Raw genomic sequence first — 20,897 nt, 5'->3', positions numbered from 1 at the left:
CAAGTGGACCGTTACTGTAATGATCTTAAGACGAAGCCCCCAACGGCTTATAACTGTTCAAAAAAGAAACAAAAATAGAAAATAACATCTAAGCATATAATATCGAATATGCTCTTTCCCTCTTTTTGCTCATCTAAATAAAGTCCCTCTCTCCATTTTTGTATACAACTGAGTCCACCGCTGCTTTCTTTTTTTTTTTTTTTTTCTGGTCTTCCTATGGGAAGTAGTTTGTAGAGATGATGTTTCAGGGTTCCTCTGTTTCTTCAATCAGAGGTTATTTGTTTCTGCTTCTATTAGTAACGACTAGTGTTGCTGCTGGGTTGTTCGTTCATGTCAACAAACATATTCCTTCAACTTTGGACGGTCCTTTTGATCCTGTAACCGTTCCTTTCGACGTTAGTTTACGTGGCAACGCTGTTGATTTACCTGAAACCGATCCCCGCGTTGGCCGCCGAGTTAGAGGTTTCGAGCCTGAACAGATTTCAGTTTCTTTATCTTCCTCTTTTGATTCTGTTTGGATCTCCTGGATTACAGGTATCTTTTGTTACTTCTGAAAAGTTAGTGCTGGTTTTTGTAGTGACCGAATTGCGTTTATATACTTGTTGCATTGCATGTGTTTGTTACTATTATTATCTTTTTAAATCAGAGATATGATTAGTTTACGTTAGTTGTTAGAGTTTGAGGGATGGGAAATTTATGGAGCCCACACTTCTTGGCTAAGTTCTTGCTTCATGAGAATTTAACCTCGCAGAAGGAGGAGGAGACGAGCCTTATCAACCCAGCTAGGCCTGGATTGGTGTTTGTTAATATTATTAATTTCTTGATTTAAGTGGGTTCTTGGTGTTGAGTGTTTATATTTTGCAGGAGATTTTCAAATTGGTTACAGTATAACACCTCTAGACCCAGCAAGAGTAGCCAGCATTGTTCGATATGGAACCTTGAGATATCCATTGTCTCGTGAAGCATCAGGCTATTCCCTTGTTTACAGTCAGCTTTATCCTTTTGATGGTCTACAGAATTACACTTCTGGGATCATCCATCATGTTCGTCTCACCGGTACTGCTAATCTCTCATTTTGTGTCTGCAGTTGGCCAACTATTATTCTAGCATATACTCTTTCAGTAATAATTGTTTTTCTTTCCGGGTCTTTTCTTTTACAGGGTTAAAACCTGACAGGGTATATTATTATAGATGTGGAGATCCTTCCATAAAGGCTATGAGTGGTATTCGCTCATTTAAGACTATGCCATATTCTGGTCCAAGTAACTATCCTAGCAGAATAGCAGTTCTTGGTGATCTTGGACTTACTTACAATACAACTGCTACAATTAGTCATGTGACTAAGAACAAACCTGATCTTGTTCTGCTCGTTGGTGATGTAACTTATGCGAATCTATATCTCACAAATGGAACTGGCTCCGATTGCTACTCGTGCTCCTTTTCGGGAACCCCCATCCATGAGACCTATCAGCCTCGTTGGGATTACTGGGGAAGGTTAATTTTCTGTTTCTGATTCTTTCTCACCCAACACACACACATTGAGTCTGTGGATAGATTTTGTGGAGGCTATGATCTTGATATTGTTATTCTTGGATTTGGCTTTTCAGGTTTATGCAGAATTTAGTTTCTAGAGTTCCAATCATGGTGGTAGAAGGGAACCATGAAATTGAACAGCAAGCTAGAAACCAAACATTTGTTGCTTACAGTTCTCGGTTTGCATTCCCGTCTAAAGAAAGTGGATCTTTATCCACAATGTATTACTCTTTCAATGCTGGAGGAATACATTTCATAATGCTTGGAGCGTACATTGATTATAATAAATCTGGTAATAAGCTTTTATATATTATATTCCATGGTCATTGTTGTTACCTTCAGTCACTGAGTGAACTTGAGCAACTGCTTAAGAATGCATTTTGAAGTTCCAATTATATATATGTGTTTGTGTTTTTTGGTTTCTTTTACAGCTGATCAATTCAAGTGGCTGGAGATAGACTTGGCTAATGTTGACAGATCTCTGACTCCATGGCTGGTAGCAGTATGGCATCCTCCTTGGTATAGTTCTTACAAAGCCCATTACAGAGAAGCAGAGTGTATGAGGGTGGCAATGGAAGATTTGCTTTACTCATACAGTGTTGATATAGTCTTCAATGGACATGTAAGTGATTATAATCCATTACGATGATGTTTGGGCAGGAGATGTTAATGGAACAGTTCCATCTTAATTGTTGCACCATTAGGAAAGGATTTACTGTTATTTCTTTTCATCCCATAGGCAGAATTGAAAAATTGTTAGTGATTGAATTGGAGGTGACAGATCACACCATAAATACCAATCTGAGTCATTTCAAATGCTATCAGAAACAAAGAACCATTCATAGCTTAAGTAAAGGAAGTTGGAAAACTCCCCATTTTGGTTTTTACAATGTTGTTTAAGTCAATATTAGATCACTTTGCTTCATGTTTTCCTTTGCAATTTTGCTTTAATGTACCAATGTGTTTGCTGGAAAGAACGTGTCCTTAATTTTATTAAGTACACTGATATTGTTACTATTAATTATCTGTTACCAGGTTCATGCATATGAGAGATCAAATCGAGTTTACAACTACAAATTGGATCCTTGTGGGCCTGTATACATTACAGTTGGAGATGGGGGTAACCGAGAGAAGATGGCTGTTGAACATGCTGATGAGCCTGGCAATTGCCCGGAGCCATTAACTACTCCTGATCCCTACATGGGTGGCTTTTGTGCAACAAACTTTACGACAGGTCCAGCAGCAGGTAAATTCTGTTGGGACCGGCAACCTGATTACAGTGCATTCCGCGAAAGCAGCTTTGGTCATGGAATTCTGGAGGTACTTCCTTTCTCTGTCTCTCTTTCTGTGCCCTTGTGTATGTTTATGGAAGTCCTTTTATGAAAACGTAACATGTTTGAGCTAAATGGAGTTGCATGATATTACTGTAGGACATTTTTCCTGAGAAAACCTCATCAAAAGCAACACGATGACATAAGCCCAAAAGCAAACCTGTAACTTAAACTACTTAATAGGAAAGAGAAATTGATAACAAAATGTTGAGATCCTTGCCTTCCACTCTTTTCTAGTCTCTGAATAAATGTATATGATTAATTTATCTACAATTATCTGACATCTGATAGAAAACATCTTCACAAACATTTGTTATGTTATTTATGTGATCACCGAGAATCGTACCAAAAAGAAAAGAAGGCTAGATCGCCTTTCATATGGGATGCATATTTTGTGCCTCGCCTTTTTCGCCTTTTGAATCTATATTTTGACTGATGAGAACTTGTAAAGTCCTACCTGCATGACCCACAGGACTGCAATCTTATTTTAAAGATTAATTCATTTTCGATCTGAATTGCAGGTGAAGAATGAGACTTGGGCATTATGGACCTGGCACCGTAATCAAGATTCTACTAGTAAAGTTGGGGATCAAATCTATATAGTGAGGCAACCTGATATATGCCGTGTTAACCCCACACCTTCTACACATTGGTTTGCAGATGTTTTAAGCAGCTTTAGTAGTAAATTTTCCATGATTTTCTAATCGATGACAGTGCTACAACTTCTTACCCATAAGCAAAGATGATGGGGGAGTAAAAGCTGAAGACTTCTGACAATTAGATGGACAGATATAGAGTAGCTGGGGCAGCATCTTATCTTTGATTGATCCTCCCCTTGTAACCCTATACACTAGAAAAAATTACTAGCCATTTTGCATTGTAAATTAAAAGTGTGGAGAGTGCTGTCACACAATTTGTAGTTTATGTTGTACAACTCTCTCCTTGTATAATTATAAAGAATTAGAAGGTAGAAACGAGCTGTTTGGTAGGACCATTTTGCAATGTAGCAGTATGATTGTGAGTAAAATGATGTGTGATTATGTGATTATCTTTGGCTTGTTTTATTATTGTTATCTTCTTTACTTTGAAATAAGACAAGGGCAGTCTTGCACATCATGGTGGTTTTGTACTTCTGGACCACTGATTAATCCAACTCTGCATGAAAAAGCCATGTAAAGTTGCAGTCATGGAAAACAAATGCATGTGGGAGTAAGTTGGTATCCTTCATATCGAGTTATGTTTCACTCTGGGGCCAAACAATCAGGAAGGTAATATTCTTCCCTTGCCAATTCATCCTTGAGAAAAGAAACAAGTGATGCTGAATTATTCTATTACAAATAGCCGCGATAGTGTGTGCTATTCTGAAACAACACCATAGTTACTGGTAGTCGAGGTTGATGAAACTACCCTTTTTAGCAAAATGACAACGAATAGAGACAGCAAGCAGGGGTAAAAGATTCCAGAAACAAAAGACTATATCTAGATGCCAATACCTAAGGAAAATGACACTCTGTTGTTATCTTCTTGCAATGAAGCTGCCTTTGGAAAAAAGAAAAAAGGAAAATGACAAGCAAAAAGCCAACAACAGTACTCCCTATCTCTGAAAATCTATAGAACATATGCACAAGTGATGTCTACATCCAATCAATGCATTATTAAGTATGAATAGTGTTCAATTTGGCCCCTGAACTTATTGTATAAACTCAATTTAGTATTTTTTTTTTCTTTTGGGTCAAATTAGTCCAAAACTTTGCTTCTCTTTTTTTTTTTGTCTCAAAGTACCCCGTTTAGAGGTAGCTTAACTCGCCCTCTATAAAAGAATAATAAATTAGATTCCTCTGGCTGATATTTATCAAAAAAACATATTTAAGTTATAAAATGGATTTTAAAAATTACTAAATTATTATTTTATTTTAATTTTTTATTTATTTTTAATAGAGAGTGACTCCCACTCTCTCACCTAAAATGTCAAAAAAAAAAATACAGAAACAAAATAGAGCTTATGCAATAAGCGCAAGGATCAATTTGAAACTTAAATTTTATTTATCAAGTCTATTACCAGCGGCTAATTACTTGAATAATGCATGAAGGGACCAAAGAGTACAAGTCCCACCATAAGAGACCAGAACAAAGCTCAAAAAGTATCCAAGTTTGGGCAAGGCATGGATGTAGTTACTGAAGTCTAGTGTCTTTCCTTCGAATGAAAATGACTTCTCCATCAAGGACTTAAAAGTCACATGCATTTGGTTGAATTTTTTATTACTAGTTCTTGATACAGCTTATTACTACCCCACCTCATTTAATTCTTAATCCTGGAAGACTATAATAATATTCATAAATTGAGTGGCCCTATTATCAGGGCCAAACAATTTTGATGCCTGCTGTGAGTTGCAGAAGTTATCTATTCTTTTATTGAACTCTTATTTGTCTGATTTAGTTGAAATTTGGTGGGTTTTCACTCATTTTCTTTTTGTGTTTTTCCCAATTCTGATGGCATAATTTTTCATTTTAATTGAATTAAATATCCCCATTTTGGTGTCTTCTGTTCAATTAACTAACTCATCTAAGATTTTGAAATTATGTTGTTTGTTTCACTACACTGTGGAAAGACCATTTCTTGAAAGTTATTTCAAAAGACTAACTAGAATTAAAATATTTATGATGCTGACTGTATTTGACAAACATATTAAACCATAGAAAGAAAGGATTAGACTCCATGTTCCTGCTTTGTAAGGACTGCAAAGGTTGAGCTGGTATTCCATTTTCCAAAGAATCAAAATCATTACTCTTAAGAGAAAACCTTTTTCTTTTAATAAAGAAAATGGGTCCACAATCCTTTTGATAAAGCATGATAATTAACTGCTAATTCATTATCAACTTTGATAATTAATGGTTAATTTCTAAAAATTATAAAATTCAACTTCTACAAGTAAACCAAATAAGACCCAAGTCTAACTAGCATAACCTGTCACTTGTTAACTTTGATGCATCTTTTTGCTTTTGCAAAAATACAAACTATACACTTGTGGGTTACATATGCCAAACTTAGCAACTCTCCATTTGCATATTCTGTTCAAACCTGGAATCTGAAATTTATCCAATTTCTTATTTGTACCATTCTCAAAATCTATCCATAACAAGTCACTAAAATTACAAAGATACAGAGAAAGAAAGAAAATGTCTTTACACAAATTTGAAATTTGTTATCAATGTAAATAGCATTTGATTTTTCAAAAAAGAAAAACACTAAAAGATATCAAGAATTTCCACAATGAATCCATTGCATAGAGGACAATTACCTCTTTGAACCCAAAGCTCTCTTGAACACAGCCTGCAAAAAGTATGACCGCAGGGGATAAACGCCGCACCTTTATGCCTAACCATGCACACGCAGCAAGTGTGTTCTATTCCATCGCCGCCGTCCACTCCGTTATCATCCTCATCTTCTTGTTCTTCCTCACATTCCTCATCATCATCTCCTATTGTATACCTGGACCCCACAAATCCCATCTGTCTATCTGTCTCCTCCAACAAATCCATCAACGACATCCTCACTGGCTGCGCTTCTTCCGCACCCGGAGAATTCCCTTCATCCTCCTCCGCAGCTTCCGCCGCCGCCTGAGCAGCAGCCTCCGCCTCTGCCGCTTCCTGTGCAGCCACGGCCTCCCTCGCCGACAGCGCTCTTTCCTCCGCCAGTGCGGCTCCTAAACGACGACCGCTGCCACCACCACCTTCACGCGCCACCTCATCTTCCCCGCCGCCAGTAAAAGGAGACTCACCGTTCCGAGTTGAATTATGCCGCGACATTTGCGGTCTAAAGCTCCGCGACTGAGGTTCATCTCCGACAGCATGGATGTTCTCATCCGGCAGGAGTGATGATCCGTACCGAGAGGATACCCGGCGAACCATAAACGGCCTGGCAGAACCGGAAACCGAAACTGCCTGTGCCGGTGCTGGCGGATGATCATTATTGTGATAGCCATTATCGTCTTCTTCCAGACGAGGAGAGTGATCTCCGGAAGAAAGAGTGGTGAAACGCACAGAATTACGGCGTGACATTAAAGATCTAGATTGATTAAAATTAGAGGCCGTGCTGTTGGCATTATAAATAGGAATATCAGAAGCCGGAATTGGAACTGTGGAGGTCCAAGCAGCGCCGGCTCGCTTGAGGCGGAGGCGGTCTCTGAAGGCTTTCCAGCTCTTCTTGTCTTTATGACCGAACAATGAACCGTGTGGCTCTTCGTCGCGAATTATATCTAAAAGTGTTCTGTTCATCTGTGCGGTCGCTGTCGGTGTTGGCTGCGCCTGTTTATCACCCAACACCGCATCCAGTGTTAAGCCGGCCAGGTCCCCTGACATTTGTTCTAAAAGCGAGCGCCTCCGTCGTCCACCGCCGCCTTCTTCCATTTTATAATACCATACAAAACAAATAAAAATAGTTTAGAAGAGGAATTCAAGGAGTGGAAACATCTATGGATGTCTTGGAAACGAAAAAGAAGGAACTCTTAAGAGCATATATATAATAAGTGAAATACAATAAAAAGAAAAAGACAAGAATTAAAAGAGTTATAACAGAAAACATTGGATACCTTTGGGGGGTTCCTTGACAGGTATTCTGGAGGCTATGAAATAATTTTTACAGCAGCTTTGAATTATTGTAATAATAATAATAATAATAATAATAAAATAGGAGCAGCAGAGACAAGAAAGGCAGTATTAATTAAGACATAAAATAGAAAAAAAGAAGAGATAAGATAGAGAGGGCAGGCGACGCACCAAAAGAAAAGCTAAAGATGATGTCCTCTCTTCTCTGTTTCTTTTTTGTTTGAGAGAGGTTTCACTCTACTTTTTTTCTTACATTTGTTTTTGTTTCTCTCTCTATCTGTTTCTGTTTGTCTGTCTTATCCAAAATTCTTATTATTTGCTCCGGTGTGTATTGTTGGAGATGAGTTTGGGGAAGCAGAGCGAGTCTTAAGGAAACATTGGGGTCCTTTTTTATCCCTTCATTTCCGGGAAATCATTTCTTTTCTTTTTCTTTTTCTTTTGAGTCGAGTACTCATTATTATTCAATTAATATTATATATTTACATGAAATTTTGAGAATTCGAATTACTGAATCTCCATCGCAAGATAAAAACAGCTTTGCAAAATGGGATCTTCTCCAGTTTTCGAGTTCCATTGGATTATTTATTTTTGCTTTTATTTAATCAAAGCGTTTCGTTTATTTTCTTTTTTTCTGATCCATGCCAAGAAGCTAACACTAAAGTCTTAACAAATTTTCATGATCGTTAACGTTGATAATTACCATACTAAAAGAAAAAAGGATTCCTATAACAATGATTATAAAGCCTCCCAATCATTGGGATTTTGGTGCCTCATATATGAGCATCCAATGCCTTTATGGGACCTTAATATCAGCAAACAACCCTTCATTTCTTGATCCATTCTATGTATATATATATGTTCCCATAAATTTCAATTTGAAAGAAAATAATATATACAAATTATATCCATTTTTTTTTATATAATTAAGAGTAATATACATTTCAATTTCATAGAACTCAATGTTGATTGCCATATGCTCGGGTATTTAGTTTGTAATACAAATTTAAAAACCAAATCTCAACTAATGAGATAAAATATTATTATAGTAATATCAAATCACTCGTGTATAAAATATACACTATAATATATGATTTTTAAAAACTCTCATAAAATATAATATAATTAATTATCTAATATAACAAAAATTATAGTGCAAAAATATTTTTATATATATTTATAATGATTGAAATTTAATAGGTAATCAGAATAGATTGATTGGTTGTGAAAATCTGACTATCAATTACTATAATACTATGAATTATGAACGATAATTTAATATAATATTATATTTAAATATTTTTATAAAATTATTATACAAAATTAAACAAGAAATCCACGTCATAGACTAGAACTACAAGTAACCTCATCATTAGACTTTTGAACATCACCATCACAAATTTTATATAATTTTTCACAACATTCACTTATCAAACCTTAACTACCAACACCAGCTCCTCTAAGTACCAAACTTAACTTAGTTTTGAGCAATTAAACTAAATGAATTCTTAATCCATGTAATTGGTTCGTTTCAAAAGTTTAGAATACATCTTTATACTCCAAAAATAAACTTCATTGCAAAACGAGTGCTCAAGTGGCCAACTAAATTAGGTTTAATTTGGAATATCTTTTTGTTTATGTTGGGCAGGTTTTGGTAGTTGGGCAGATGACATTTCTTTTATGTTTTTGTATTTATTGTCTTCCACTCCTTAGAATTCAATTAAAATATGTGCCAAAAGAAACGTAGTACTTTAAAGTTGAATGTTGTTTTGAATTTAATTATTAATATAACATTTTAAACTTTCATTGTAATTGACAAATGAATTTTATTCTAATGAATATAGGCATGATAAAATTTGGCTTAACCATATTTGTCTCTTTTCTATCTGTAAAAATAAGAAAAAAAAAGTGATTGATCCCTTTTATCTATTTTTATTTTTATTTTTATAAAATTAATATATACTAGTCGTTTACATGTATGTTATATGGTTGTTTTTATTATTTAGATTATAAAATTAAGCATATAGATAAAATTTTATAGAAATTTTAATATTTAATATTTATTTATAATATTTTAAAAATAACAGTCAATTAAATATTTTAAAATATCTCTCTTAATTTTTGATACTTTAAATTTTTATTAGTAGAATAATATAAAACTTATTTTAAAACTATTTATTAATTTATTTTAGTATTATATAAATTAATATTATTAATATAATTGATATTACTATTTTAGAATTAAAAATTATTATATAGTTAAAAATTAATTTATTAGCGAATATAATACTAAAAATATAAATAACGCAAAGTAGTTTATCAAAAATTTAAAATATTAATATATTAGACAAAAAAATTTAAGTATATTTTCTTAATATCCAACACCAATCTCAAACATATTCTTAGAAGTTGACAATTGATTTACTTTTGTATAACATTAATCTAATTTCTTACTACTAAAATTGAAAAAAAAAATAATTAATAAGATCCTACTATTTAAATGATGTTTTAATTTAATTAAAACTGCTACATTATCATCATTTTAACCCATTTGAAAGTTTGGTCGAGGTTGCAATTAATTTAAAAATAAAATAAAATTGGCCAAAACTCTCAAATTCCGTAAATTTATGAAATTTCTTTTTAATTGTACAAACAAAATTAAGTATAAGCATGTTGCATGATGTGCATGTGTATGAATTAAATTATCATTTGAAAGAAAAAGAAAAGAAAATTATATTATAATGTTTATAAATTCAGCATTTATGAATTCATACGTATGACCATCATTATATTTAAGGACATCATGGACCACCCTGCACTTATTTTTAGTTCTTCACTTCGCTCCAGAATAGTATTACCGAAGGACCACCCTTTTGTCTCTGCCCTTACAATTCCAGAATGCAACTTTTACCTAATATTATATCAATTTAATGAAACTCAACTTCATTTCTGATGAGAGAAGCAGTATTATAATATAGATTACAACCAAACAGTAAAATAAACTTTAATTTTGTAGGAGTTTGGACTGAATTGACTATTTCTGCCAAGTTTGTAAGTAAAATAGGCTAAAAAATTACAATCTGAATAAATTGTTGACTTCAAATTAAGGGGGCAAATTGATCTTTACATAGTGTTTCGTTGAAATCTAATAAATTAATGGAATTCATTTGCCCATTTAAAATTTATATACTTTATATGGAATGAACATTAATTTAGTATTTTAGATAATCAAATTTGTATAAGATTGGTCATAGCTAAACTAAATTATAACAAAATAAATAAAATTTTTAAATAAATTATATATTAATAAGTGAATACATTTCATAACATAAAAATATTTTTTCAACTTTATTATTTCTATTTCATTTTATTTTTCATGTTTTCTTCTCAAATTAAATGAATTTTTTTTATAGATTTCAATCAAATATAGCATAAAGTTATTAGTAAATGATAATAATTACCGTTTTGGTCCTCTTATATTTTCTTTCTATCAAAAAAGAAAATAAAAGAAAAAAATGTAAAGAGTTAAAAAAAGTTTTAGAATTATTTACCGGTGATAAAAGGTTTTTCTTTATTTATTATTTGAGTATTTAGAGATTAGTATCTTATTCTCTTTTTTCTAAGATGTTCAATCAGACTTCTTTTTTTGAATAATTTTAAAGGCACGGTCCTTTGCATCGTCTAAATGCATTTAAAAATAAAATTTTAAAATATTTTTAAAAAAATTAAAGATGTGAATATTCTTCTTTGATTCTATCTATAAACGTTTAATACTTTGAAACCTTCCTCATAATAAAACAACTACATGATATGATACTAGTTTCCACTCCAAGCTTTATGTGAAACATTTTCAGATTTTTGCATTATTCTCCGTACATATTCTAAGATTTTGTTCCTCCTTGACCTAGAAAAGCCCATGCCATGCCAAAAGCAGCTTCGCAAACAGAAGAGTGGCCTTGAAGAGGAACTGTTGGTATTAAAGGGCCTAACGGCCAGAAAAAAATACACACCGAGATCATATTGCAGAAAAGGGGTTCATCCCTACCAAGAACAACAGGGCTAAAGGCCCAAGCAAGAACGTACAGAAAAGGTTTTACACAAGGGTTTAAGATCCATAAAACCCAGTAATCCAGACTTAAAGCGCAAGAAGCAAACCACATCGAGGCCTACTTTCAATTCAAACATGCTATCAAGTCCCTGACTACACAACTTGTCTCCAAAAAAGTCCACCTTCTTTCCCAAGCACTTCAAAGACAGTTGAAGCCAGGTAACACCAACACTATCCTCTGCAATACCAGGTCTCTTTTGTGTCTCTAGTCTTTGAGTCTTAGCAATAAAAGCGTAGGGCTTACCTTCTGCGAAGCACAAACATCATAGAATTTCAAAAAAGGTAGAGATAGCTTGACGCACTATTAATGGCTTGACCACCAACTAAGAGATGTTGAATCTGCGCCAACAAAAATGGAGATTAAAAAAAAAAAACCAACTATGACCCATATTCCATTAGAAAAACCCAATAGCTTTCCGTTCCTCTTACCCACATCCATCAAAAGATGAACCCTCAAAGGACATTTATAGGCTATGAAGGCAGACATCGCCCTACATACTCGAACGAATAAGTAAAAACCTTGCAATAAAACAACATGAAAGTACCCATCAACAAGCCCAATCAAGGGCACTAAAAAAGAGAATCTACAACAGAGAGATTAACAAAAAAGAACAAAGAAGAAGCCATAAAGGGCACTAGAGTGATCGTTGGTGGGTGGAGAAGCCACCGATAGCTATCCAAAGACAAACCATAAAAAAGAACAGTAAGAAAACATGACATATATATATATATATATATAGATAGAGAGAGAGAGAGTAGAGAGATGTGTGGTCATGAATGTTCTTGTGCAACTTGACTTCGACCTTACAGCTTAAGTATATAAGTTGAAATATTAATTATATTCATATTCTCTGTGCAAAGCGCGAGTAATGAAATAAGATGGAAAGAGTTGATATGTTAAAAGAGAGGTAAGCAATGTCCATAGCTATGAGTATGCTAACTACAGTTTCTTTTAATAAGATTTATAAATATCTAAATGGAAGGTAAGTTGAGGCATGGGAAAATTTCTCAAAATTTGAGACTAATTAATAACTTTGACTTCTACAAGTATATGCAGCTCAAATAACTTCATTTCTAGAAGTATATGTCAAAAGTACCATATATTTATTTCCTTTCTTCAATATATACTTAATATATTTTTTTTCTTTAATATATACTCAATATATATATATATATATATATATATATATATATATATATATATATTCACCTTAGAGCAATTTATTTTATTTTTTAAATGTATATTTTTATATATTTTTAAATTTTTAAATCAGAAAAATAGATTTTATATTTATTTATTTATTATTGATATCATAAAATTAAATAAAATGATAATAATATTTTTACAAATATATATATATATATATTTTAGATTCATTATCTGTCATAATTATACTGAATATTTTTTTAATATATCCAACATATATATATTTTGATATGAAAAGATTAGGTTTGAGTATATTTATAAATAATAAACTTTTTGTAAATTTTTTTATAATAATGTTATGTATTTTACCATTTATGAAAGAAACCCTCCATAAACAGCGGATTGGTCCAATAGTCCACTCGTAAACAAGTCTGATACAGTATCATGGACATTCAAATAAAAGCCCACATTATCATATAGAAAGTGGATGCGTATTGGGAGAATCTCCGAGGCTTCTCGGCTCTTCCATAGATCTACTGGTTGTCAACCACTCTCTCTCTCTTTCTCTGTCTTTTCTGTTCCTTCCCTCTCTGTCAGCTAAACCCATATTCTTTCAATTTGCCTCTCGAAGCACTCAACGGTGATTCTCTCTATCTCTGTTTCCTTTTTTCATCGTCTCTTCGCCAGTTAGTTAATTGGATTTGGTTCTTGATAGAAATTAAAAGGAAAAATAACTGATCTGTGTGTTTTTCAGTGGATTGTCTTGATAGAAATTAAATAAAAAAGAAGTGATTGTGTTTGTTTTGCAGGAAATTCATTCTGCATATCCGCAATCGATAATGACTCATATCCTTTGCTGATGATCAGTTTTGTTTTTCTCTAACTCTCCATCAACTTGTTCTTTTCAATTCTTTCTTTTACGAATTCCTTTATTTCTCTATTTGGTTGCTTCTTCGATGCTTTTGTTTTCGGTTTCTTTCTTCTTCTTTTTATTCTTTTTTTTTTTATCCAAAACAGCCAGACGGATAAATTAGGGAATTTGATGTAATGAACTGTCACTTGTCGGTTGATGATTTGTTTGTTTTATCTTTAACTGAAGCGAACGCGGTAACCAGAGAGAGCGAGACCGTGAAAGAGCACAAGCTAGGGCTGGCCAGAAGCCCAAGAATCCCAAAGACGACGGTTTGACCCCTGAGCAACGCCGTGAACGGTGGGTTTCTTCTCTCTGCATTTCTGCTTTTGTTTAAAAAAAAAAAAAAAAAGGAAAAAAGAATTTATTTGATTGTGCAGGGACGCAAAGGCCTTACAGGAGAAGCTGGCGAGGAAGGCTGCCCAGGAAGGAGGTAAAAACAATAGTCATAAGAAGTAATAGGTGGGGTGATGATAAGAGAGATGGGGATTGTTTGTATTGGATTTGGATCTGGTGTTTGTGGGGAGTCAAAGTCATGTTTGTGTCATTTTGAGATTCGACAAACAATAAGGTGTTTTGCTTAAAGGGAAAGGGCATTGATGTTGGCTTCTGAACATTGGATTTATGTCTCTTACTGATTTGGAATTCTCTGTGTTCTTTGTTTTTTCTTTTTACTAGTTATTGTGTTTATATATTGCTTACTTGGTGTCAACCGAGCTGAGCCCAGACATTTGAATGTTCAGGCGCGGCTTATTTAAACTCAAGCCTTGAATGCTCGGCTTGAAGGCTCGAGCTAACTAAATTTAGAGTTATAAATTTTTTTAATTAAAAAATAAATTATGTGTTTAAATTAAATTAATAATTAATGTAATGTGTATATGTTTTACTAAATATTATATTTTAACTTATTAAATTATATGAATTTATAAGCATAATTTTTTTCTTAAATAAAGAAAAAAATAAAAATCTCTAGAGAAATTAAAGGTAAATGTGAGTAAAAGGTATTATTAGGCTGCAGGCAAATCTATTAGAGCTTTAAATGAGTTGGTCTACAATTGTTTAAGTTTATAAATGAGTTAATTTATGATTTAATTTTTTAGCTTTTAAATAAGTTATTTTATGAGTCCGAAAATGAGTTTATAAATAACTAATTTTCGAGCTTAAATGAATCAAACACTAGTAAATATGAGTTTTATTCATTTACTAATTGAATATATAAATTTATTTGAATTTAGATCGTTTAATTTATTAAACAGATTTTTTATTTCTTAATATTTCTAGTACAGGTTGCAGCTTTGGCACTAATAAAACAAGGTCAAGTTGATTGATTAATAACTAACGGTCATTCATTAACTGACTTTTGTCTTCCTGACGCACGTTATAACGTTTGCAATATCAGAGCAATTCTATTTGTTGCTTTAAGACAGGCTGTCGAGGAAAAATAAAACCAGCTCCGGGCTTAACACGCCAAAGCTTCATCAGTGCCTATCTTTCTTATAAAGTTTGCTGTTCTTCGTGCAATGCCATCACCAATCTACTGGTGCATTCCTTGTATTTGTATATCATGCAATTTGGGACTTGCATGGGAGGAAAGAAATTAAAGAGAAACAGAATTCATGCAATTTTGTACAGGAAGAAAATGGAGAGGAAATTTGAAAAATAAAAAAAAAAGAAATAAAAAATTATTTTCCCTATAAAATACAAAAAAGAAATAAAATTATATTTTTTCACCTTTTTCTCCATTTTTACTTTCAATCATTTTTTTTCCTTTCAATTTTTAAATAAAGTAAAACTATTTTCTTCATCTATTTTCCTCCCTTGTTTCCCCTCTCCTTTTTTATTCAATTATCTTCACTGGCAACAATATAAAAGGCAAAATATGCACTTTTTAATAATAAATAATTAATTAATAAAGTATGTCAAAATCAAAGAATATGTATATTACGAAAAAAGATAGATGTAATTTCAAAGAATTTTATTGACTGAAGGGATAGGTGTAATTTTAAAAATTTTGATTTCAATAAGAAGGTGCATATGCTAATGAGTTATTCTATACCACCAAAACTCCAAAGACATCAAACTATTTTTTTATAGATATTTTATTTTAATTTCAACCTTTAGTTTAGGGTGGCAAAGCTTATTATAATATAAAATTTATTTTTATTTATAGACTGTTTTAGCTTAAAAGTAGATCGTCCTTTCTATAAAGGAGAATTTTAAGTATGGTTTGGTTGGAATTTTTACTTATATAAGAGCTATTTCAGATTTGATTTTAAACCGAATATTTTTTCTATTTTGGTTGGATTTTTTATACGTACAAATTATTTGGGTTCAGGGACCTTGTTCTTTATAAAATAAATAAAAGCATATGTATTTTATTTTATAATTTTGAAACAATTAGATAAAATTATTAAAAAGTGTAAAGTTTAGAATTTAATTAGTAATTAGGCCAACAATAAATTAATATTCATAGTGTATTTCCGGTTAAACCAGAACTAAATGTAAAATATTTAATCACAAGGACAAATCTGAATTTAAATTGGTGAATCTGCATATTATATAAACTTATAATAAATAATTATAATGTGAATCTCATTACAACATAATAACAAAATAAATTAATGTACATAATGGAGAGTACATAAGATTAAATGTTGCAAGTACGTTTAACAATTTTAATGAGAAAAATGACCTGGACAAAACAATTCTGCTTGCTAATATAAAAATTAGTAAACCAATAAAAAATTTGTTACATTTAAATGTAAAAGATGTAATGGAATATACATAAGTGAAATTTTTAATGGTCATATTATTAAATTTAGAATAAACTATTTTTACTGATTCATAATTGTTATTTTTTTTTATAAGTATAATCGACTTCCAAAATCATCTTTTTTATTTTTAAAATTTTAAATTGTCGTCAAAAAGTAATTATACCTTTATTATTTAATTTGATAATACATTTTTTTTTTCTTCATTGGCAAAGTTAGTTCCATAAATTGAATTTACAAACTATATAAGACTGCAAAGTTAATCCAAATGTAATTCTATAATATGAATTTACAAACCATGTAACACTTATTGTCAAAATCTAATGTAAAACTAGAGATTTTGCTAAAAATAATCAGTTTTAACTTTTCTTTAATTTCATCCATTTCTTTACAAAAAATTCAAAACTATAAACAGACTTCAATTTTGTCTTCAAAAACGTCTCCTGGTGAAATTTTACGGCCAAACTTGCAAACGTGTGAATCAGAATGCTATATCATTATTTTGAAAAAATAAAAAATGTAAAGCTGAAATGAGTTAGCAATCTTAATATGTTGACTCACTTGGAGGTGTGGAAACGCGGCGTTTGGACAGTGCAAGAGGAAATACAGTTAATTTAAAAATTTATCCTACTTGTAAAACCTAGACTTACAGCATCCAGAGAAATCATATTCTTTGTTTATCAGTTATAGACAAAAAAGAATGCATAAAGAATTTGGAAGCAAGTGAGTAAAGATTTTAGGATTTATGGTCCCTCGTTCTTTATCGTTCAATAAGAGAGAGAAAATGCATGTCCCATTTTTCGACGGTTGATTTTGAGGAAAAGTAATAAAAGACTCCATTGTTGCTTTTAATAATTGAAGGAAACCGACAAAGTTGAAAGGTAACTTTAGCATTTTTTTTAAGTTGCAGTAATAGTTGCCATATGATAAATGTGTTTCTTTGGAGATTATATTTATACAATAAGTGTTGAAAGTTGATTTTTGCATGATTCTGCATTGTTCAAGATAAATACTAAAAAGGTACTATTTAGGGCAGAACAATGTTAGTGTATGCATGGCTGATTTACGCTTATTATATAATGCAGTATGGATTCGTTTGATATCCATCTTTATCACAGAGGAACCTTTATTGAAAAGAGCAATTATTAACATATATTGGGGGGAAATTGGAAGTAATGGAGGATTGTGACCCAGACAGGATGGGCTACTTTGGTATAGAGTTTGAAGTGGAGAGTTGTGGCTATTTAAATATTGTAAAGATAGGTTAAATGGACCCAAATGATAGTGTGCTTAAGATTTTTACTAATGACCATGGAGTAATGGAAATGATGAAGTGCATTAAGAATGGGACTATATATGTTTATGTAGAAGCTATTGAGATTGTTGAGGAGCTGGGTAAGAAGGAAGTTGAAATGCAAATGAGTTTGAAGGAGTTGTTGTAGGACGAGAAGGTGATGCTAGAGTTAATATTCAGTGCGAAATAAACATTGCTAACCCTGATGAAGCTTCAACTATAGGAGTTAGATTGCAAGAAAAGTCCCAAGCAACTCTACTAGTTGAAATTGAATATGATGATCCAGATTATAAACCATTGCAAGTTAGTGATACTAATGATGGGATGAGTGGTGGAGATTTTAGCTCAGAAGATAAGGAGCATCTTGAAGCAAGAAGGGACCTTAAATGGGCTAGAATGCATGAATTTGACAACAATGAGCCCACTAATGCTCCACTTAGAGCCAAGCATAGAAGTAATCAAGAACATGTTACAAAGATGGTTGAAAAGGCTCACAAAGGTCAAGATACTCAATAAGTAAGGGGAGATAATGAAGGTTATAGTTCAGCAACAAAGTTTCCATTCATTGTTGACCTAAATGACAAGCACTGAGAAGAAAGTGGGTACAATAGTGAATATGTAAGTAGTGATGACTCAGTTGTAACTCCTGTTTCGAGTGAGGAGGGGGATCTTAGTCCATATAAAAAAAGAAAGCCTAAACAAAAGGTTTATGCAGCAAATTGTGACCATAAGAATATAAAGTTAGAGATTGGTATGAGATTTAAGGATAATATTGAATGCAAAGCTGCCATTCAAATGTGGGCTATCTTAAACGGCCATAACATTACTTGGCAGAAGTCTGGTGGGGGCAGATTAGGTACAATATGCGTATCTGGATATAATTGGAAGTTGTATCCCGACAAGCTACAAGATGAAGACATCTTTGTCATTAAGACATACTATGGTGAACACAATTGCTGGAGAGAGCCTAGAAACAAGCATGCAACTTTTGAGGGGTTATCTAAATAATATTTATACATTTTCAAAAAAAAATCTAAATTATGATGTGAAGCACTTTAAAGATGATGTGAAAAAATAGTTTAATGTTGATATAACACTGATCGCATGTTACAGAGCAAAGTTGAAGGCTCTGAATAAGCTTAAAGGATCATTTGATAAGCATTATATAAAGTTGAAGAGCTATGCTACTGAGTTGATTAGATAGACAGTAATGGTAGGTTTGAACTGTACACTCCACCATATTCAAATGGAATGCCAGTTTTCCAAAGGTTCTATATAAGTCTTAATGCATTGAGAAGAGGGTACTTTGCTGGATTTAGAGGCCTATTAGGTTTTGATGTATGCTTTCTGAAGACAGTCCTTGGAGGAGCACTTTTACCAGCCGTTGTAAAAGATGTGAATAACCAGTGTCATGGTTAGTAGTGGAGAGGGAGAATCAAGAAACATGGACTTGGTTTTTGAGTAAACCATTTGAGGATCTAAGAGTTATTGATGGATGTGGTTGGGCTTTTATGAGTGACCAACAAAAGGTTACTTCTTTCCCTTATAAGTCCATTTATTTCTGTTTATATTAATAATCAACAACTGATATGCGTTTATGATTGTAGACTCTACTAAATGCCGTAAGGGAGTTGGCACCTAATGCTGAGCATAGGAATTGTGCAAGGCATATTTATGCCAACTAGAAAAAGGTGTATAGTGGTCCAAAGTTCAAAAAGCTATTTTGGGATGCAACAAAGAGCACATGTGAGTCTCAATTTCAAAGTGCTTTGAAACTTTTCAAAGATGAGTCAGTTGAGGCACATGAGGCTCTTTTAAGTAAAGACCCAAAGGTGTTTTGTAGATCTATAATCTGTAGTTTTACCAAGGCATATGTTATAGATAATAACATTTGTAAACCTTTAATGGTTATATAGTAAAATCTAGGACTAAACCTAATATAGAGATGTTAGATGACATCAGAACACATTTGATGGTTAGGATGCATGATAACGTTAAGGAAGGATCTCATATGTCCTCGAATTAAAAAGAAACTAGAAAAAATCAAGTTGTTGATTAAGTATTTCCATATGAAACCTATTGTTGGGAAGAAATACCGAGTGGGATTCTATAATGAGGGTTATGTGATGTACCTAAATGAAAAGAGTTATACTTGTAGAGCATGGGAGCTGTCAAGTGTGTCATGCTGCCATGTTGTCTTATGCAAACACTACCTATGGCAGGATCGTGTGACTTATGTTGATCCTTTTTATCACAAGGCCATATACTTAGACATTTAGAAGCATTTATTGGAGCCTTTGAACGGGAGAAGCAATGGCCAGTTGTAGATGACATACCCATTTTCAACCTGTTTTTTAGTAAGCAACCCGACAGACCTAGAAAAAATAGAGGAAAAGATCCAAATGAGGAGAAAAAATAGCAAAATCCTCATAAGTTACTTAGGACCGGCATAAAAATGAAATGCCAGAAATGTTTCCAGTATGGTCATAATAAAATGACTTGCAAGGCCAAAGATGTAGTTGGACCTTCAGGGCCACCACCACCTAAGATAACTATCTTATATTTTGAAGTAGTTTGTTGACTAAATATGAAAATTGAGGTTCTATTTTTATGCTTTCGTAGAGGAACAAAGGGAGGCCACCACAGGGAGATAAAATTCAATGCAAGTGCAAGTAATAAACAAGTTGCACCTAGGATTATCCAACCCAGGAAAGAAATTTAATGCAACAACTGCTAATGGGTTTAGAGAGAGAATGCAAATAAGACAAGGGAATGGGTTAGAATCTTTTTAGAGTCAGAAAATATGCATGTTAGGGTAAGGGTAACTTTATAAATTTTCTTATAGCAATTCCATGTTTATCCTGCCTAATTACATTTAATGTGCTTTTGTGGCACCCTAGTGAAGCTAGAGTCAATTATATGACTGAGGGCTCTGTAGCAGCAACTGCAGCTAGAGTAAATCCATCACCTGCACAACCACAAATTGCACCAACACAATCTGCACCAATAACTACACAAGGGAGTTCACAAACTTTAGCCAAATATTTATTTCCTAGCCAGAAATCAAATGTGACTTAGGATGGAAATGTACCACAATGAAAGATAGTTTGTGAAGATAACGAGGGCCAAAATAATTTTTTTTTATTATAACATTTTTATTGACTAAGTATTGTCTAGGGTTTCAATAACCTGTTATCTAGT

General features: G+C 32.7%; 2 protein-coding genes and 2 long non-coding RNA genes across 7 annotated transcripts; 2 read left to right on the top strand and 2 right to left on the bottom strand.

Moving 5' to 3' along the window:
* Positions 1-145: 145 nt before the first annotated feature.
* On the top strand, positions 146-3,912 carry LOC8264941 (purple acid phosphatase 15). Its single transcript, XM_002521035.4, has 7 exons — positions 146-534; positions 865-1,056; positions 1,161-1,494; positions 1,608-1,825; positions 1,965-2,155; positions 2,569-2,853; positions 3,386-3,912. The coding sequence occupies exons 1-7, from the start codon at positions 237-239 to the stop codon at positions 3,566-3,568; spliced, it is 1,701 nt and encodes a 566-aa protein (XP_002521081.1). The 5' UTR covers positions 146-236; the 3' UTR covers positions 3,569-3,912.
* A 2,032-nt stretch (positions 3,913-5,944) lies between these two features.
* Positions 5,945-8,032, bottom strand: LOC8264942. 4 transcript variants are annotated; one of them, XM_002521036.4, is made up of 2 exons: positions 7,641-8,032; positions 5,945-7,264 (listed from the first exon to the last, which is right to left on the bottom strand). In XM_002521036.4, exon 2 carries the CDS (start codon positions 7,221-7,223, stop codon positions 6,111-6,113), a length of 1,113 nt encoding a protein of 370 aa, XP_002521082.1. In that variant the 5' UTR covers positions 7,224-7,264; positions 7,641-8,032; the 3' UTR covers positions 5,945-6,110. The 4 variants fall into 4 exon arrangements, with proteins under 4 accessions (XP_002521082.1, XP_015575961.1, XP_015575963.1 ...); XM_015720475.3 differs by having other exon boundaries at positions 7,454-8,031; XM_015720477.2 differs by lacking the exon at positions 7,641-8,032 and adding an exon at positions 7,454-7,626 and having other exon boundaries at positions 5,945-7,261.
* A 3,240-nt stretch (positions 8,033-11,272) lies between these two features.
* On the bottom strand, positions 11,273-12,489 carry LOC112535177. The gene is made up of 2 exons (XR_003079358.2): positions 12,004-12,489; positions 11,273-11,913 (listed from the first exon to the last, which is right to left on the bottom strand). It is a non-coding gene; the product is annotated as an uncharacterized LOC112535177 (long non-coding RNA).
* Positions 12,490-13,203: 714 nt separating this feature from the next.
* LOC8264943 lies at positions 13,204-14,276 on the top strand. The gene is made up of 4 exons (XR_001535352.3): positions 13,204-13,361; positions 13,531-13,587; positions 13,821-13,931; positions 14,012-14,276. It is a non-coding gene; the product is annotated as an uncharacterized LOC8264943 (long non-coding RNA).
* Positions 14,277-20,897: the final 6,621 nt, after the last annotated feature.

This window comes from Ricinus communis, chromosome 7 (assembly GCF_019578655.1).
Source record: "Ricinus communis isolate WT05 ecotype wild-type chromosome 7, ASM1957865v1, whole genome shotgun sequence".
NCBI classification, from domain to species: Eukaryota; Viridiplantae; Streptophyta; class Magnoliopsida; order Malpighiales; family Euphorbiaceae; genus Ricinus; species Ricinus communis.
The sequence above is the reverse complement of the archived record's forward strand: the minus strand, read 5'-3'. Positions and strand labels throughout refer to the sequence as shown.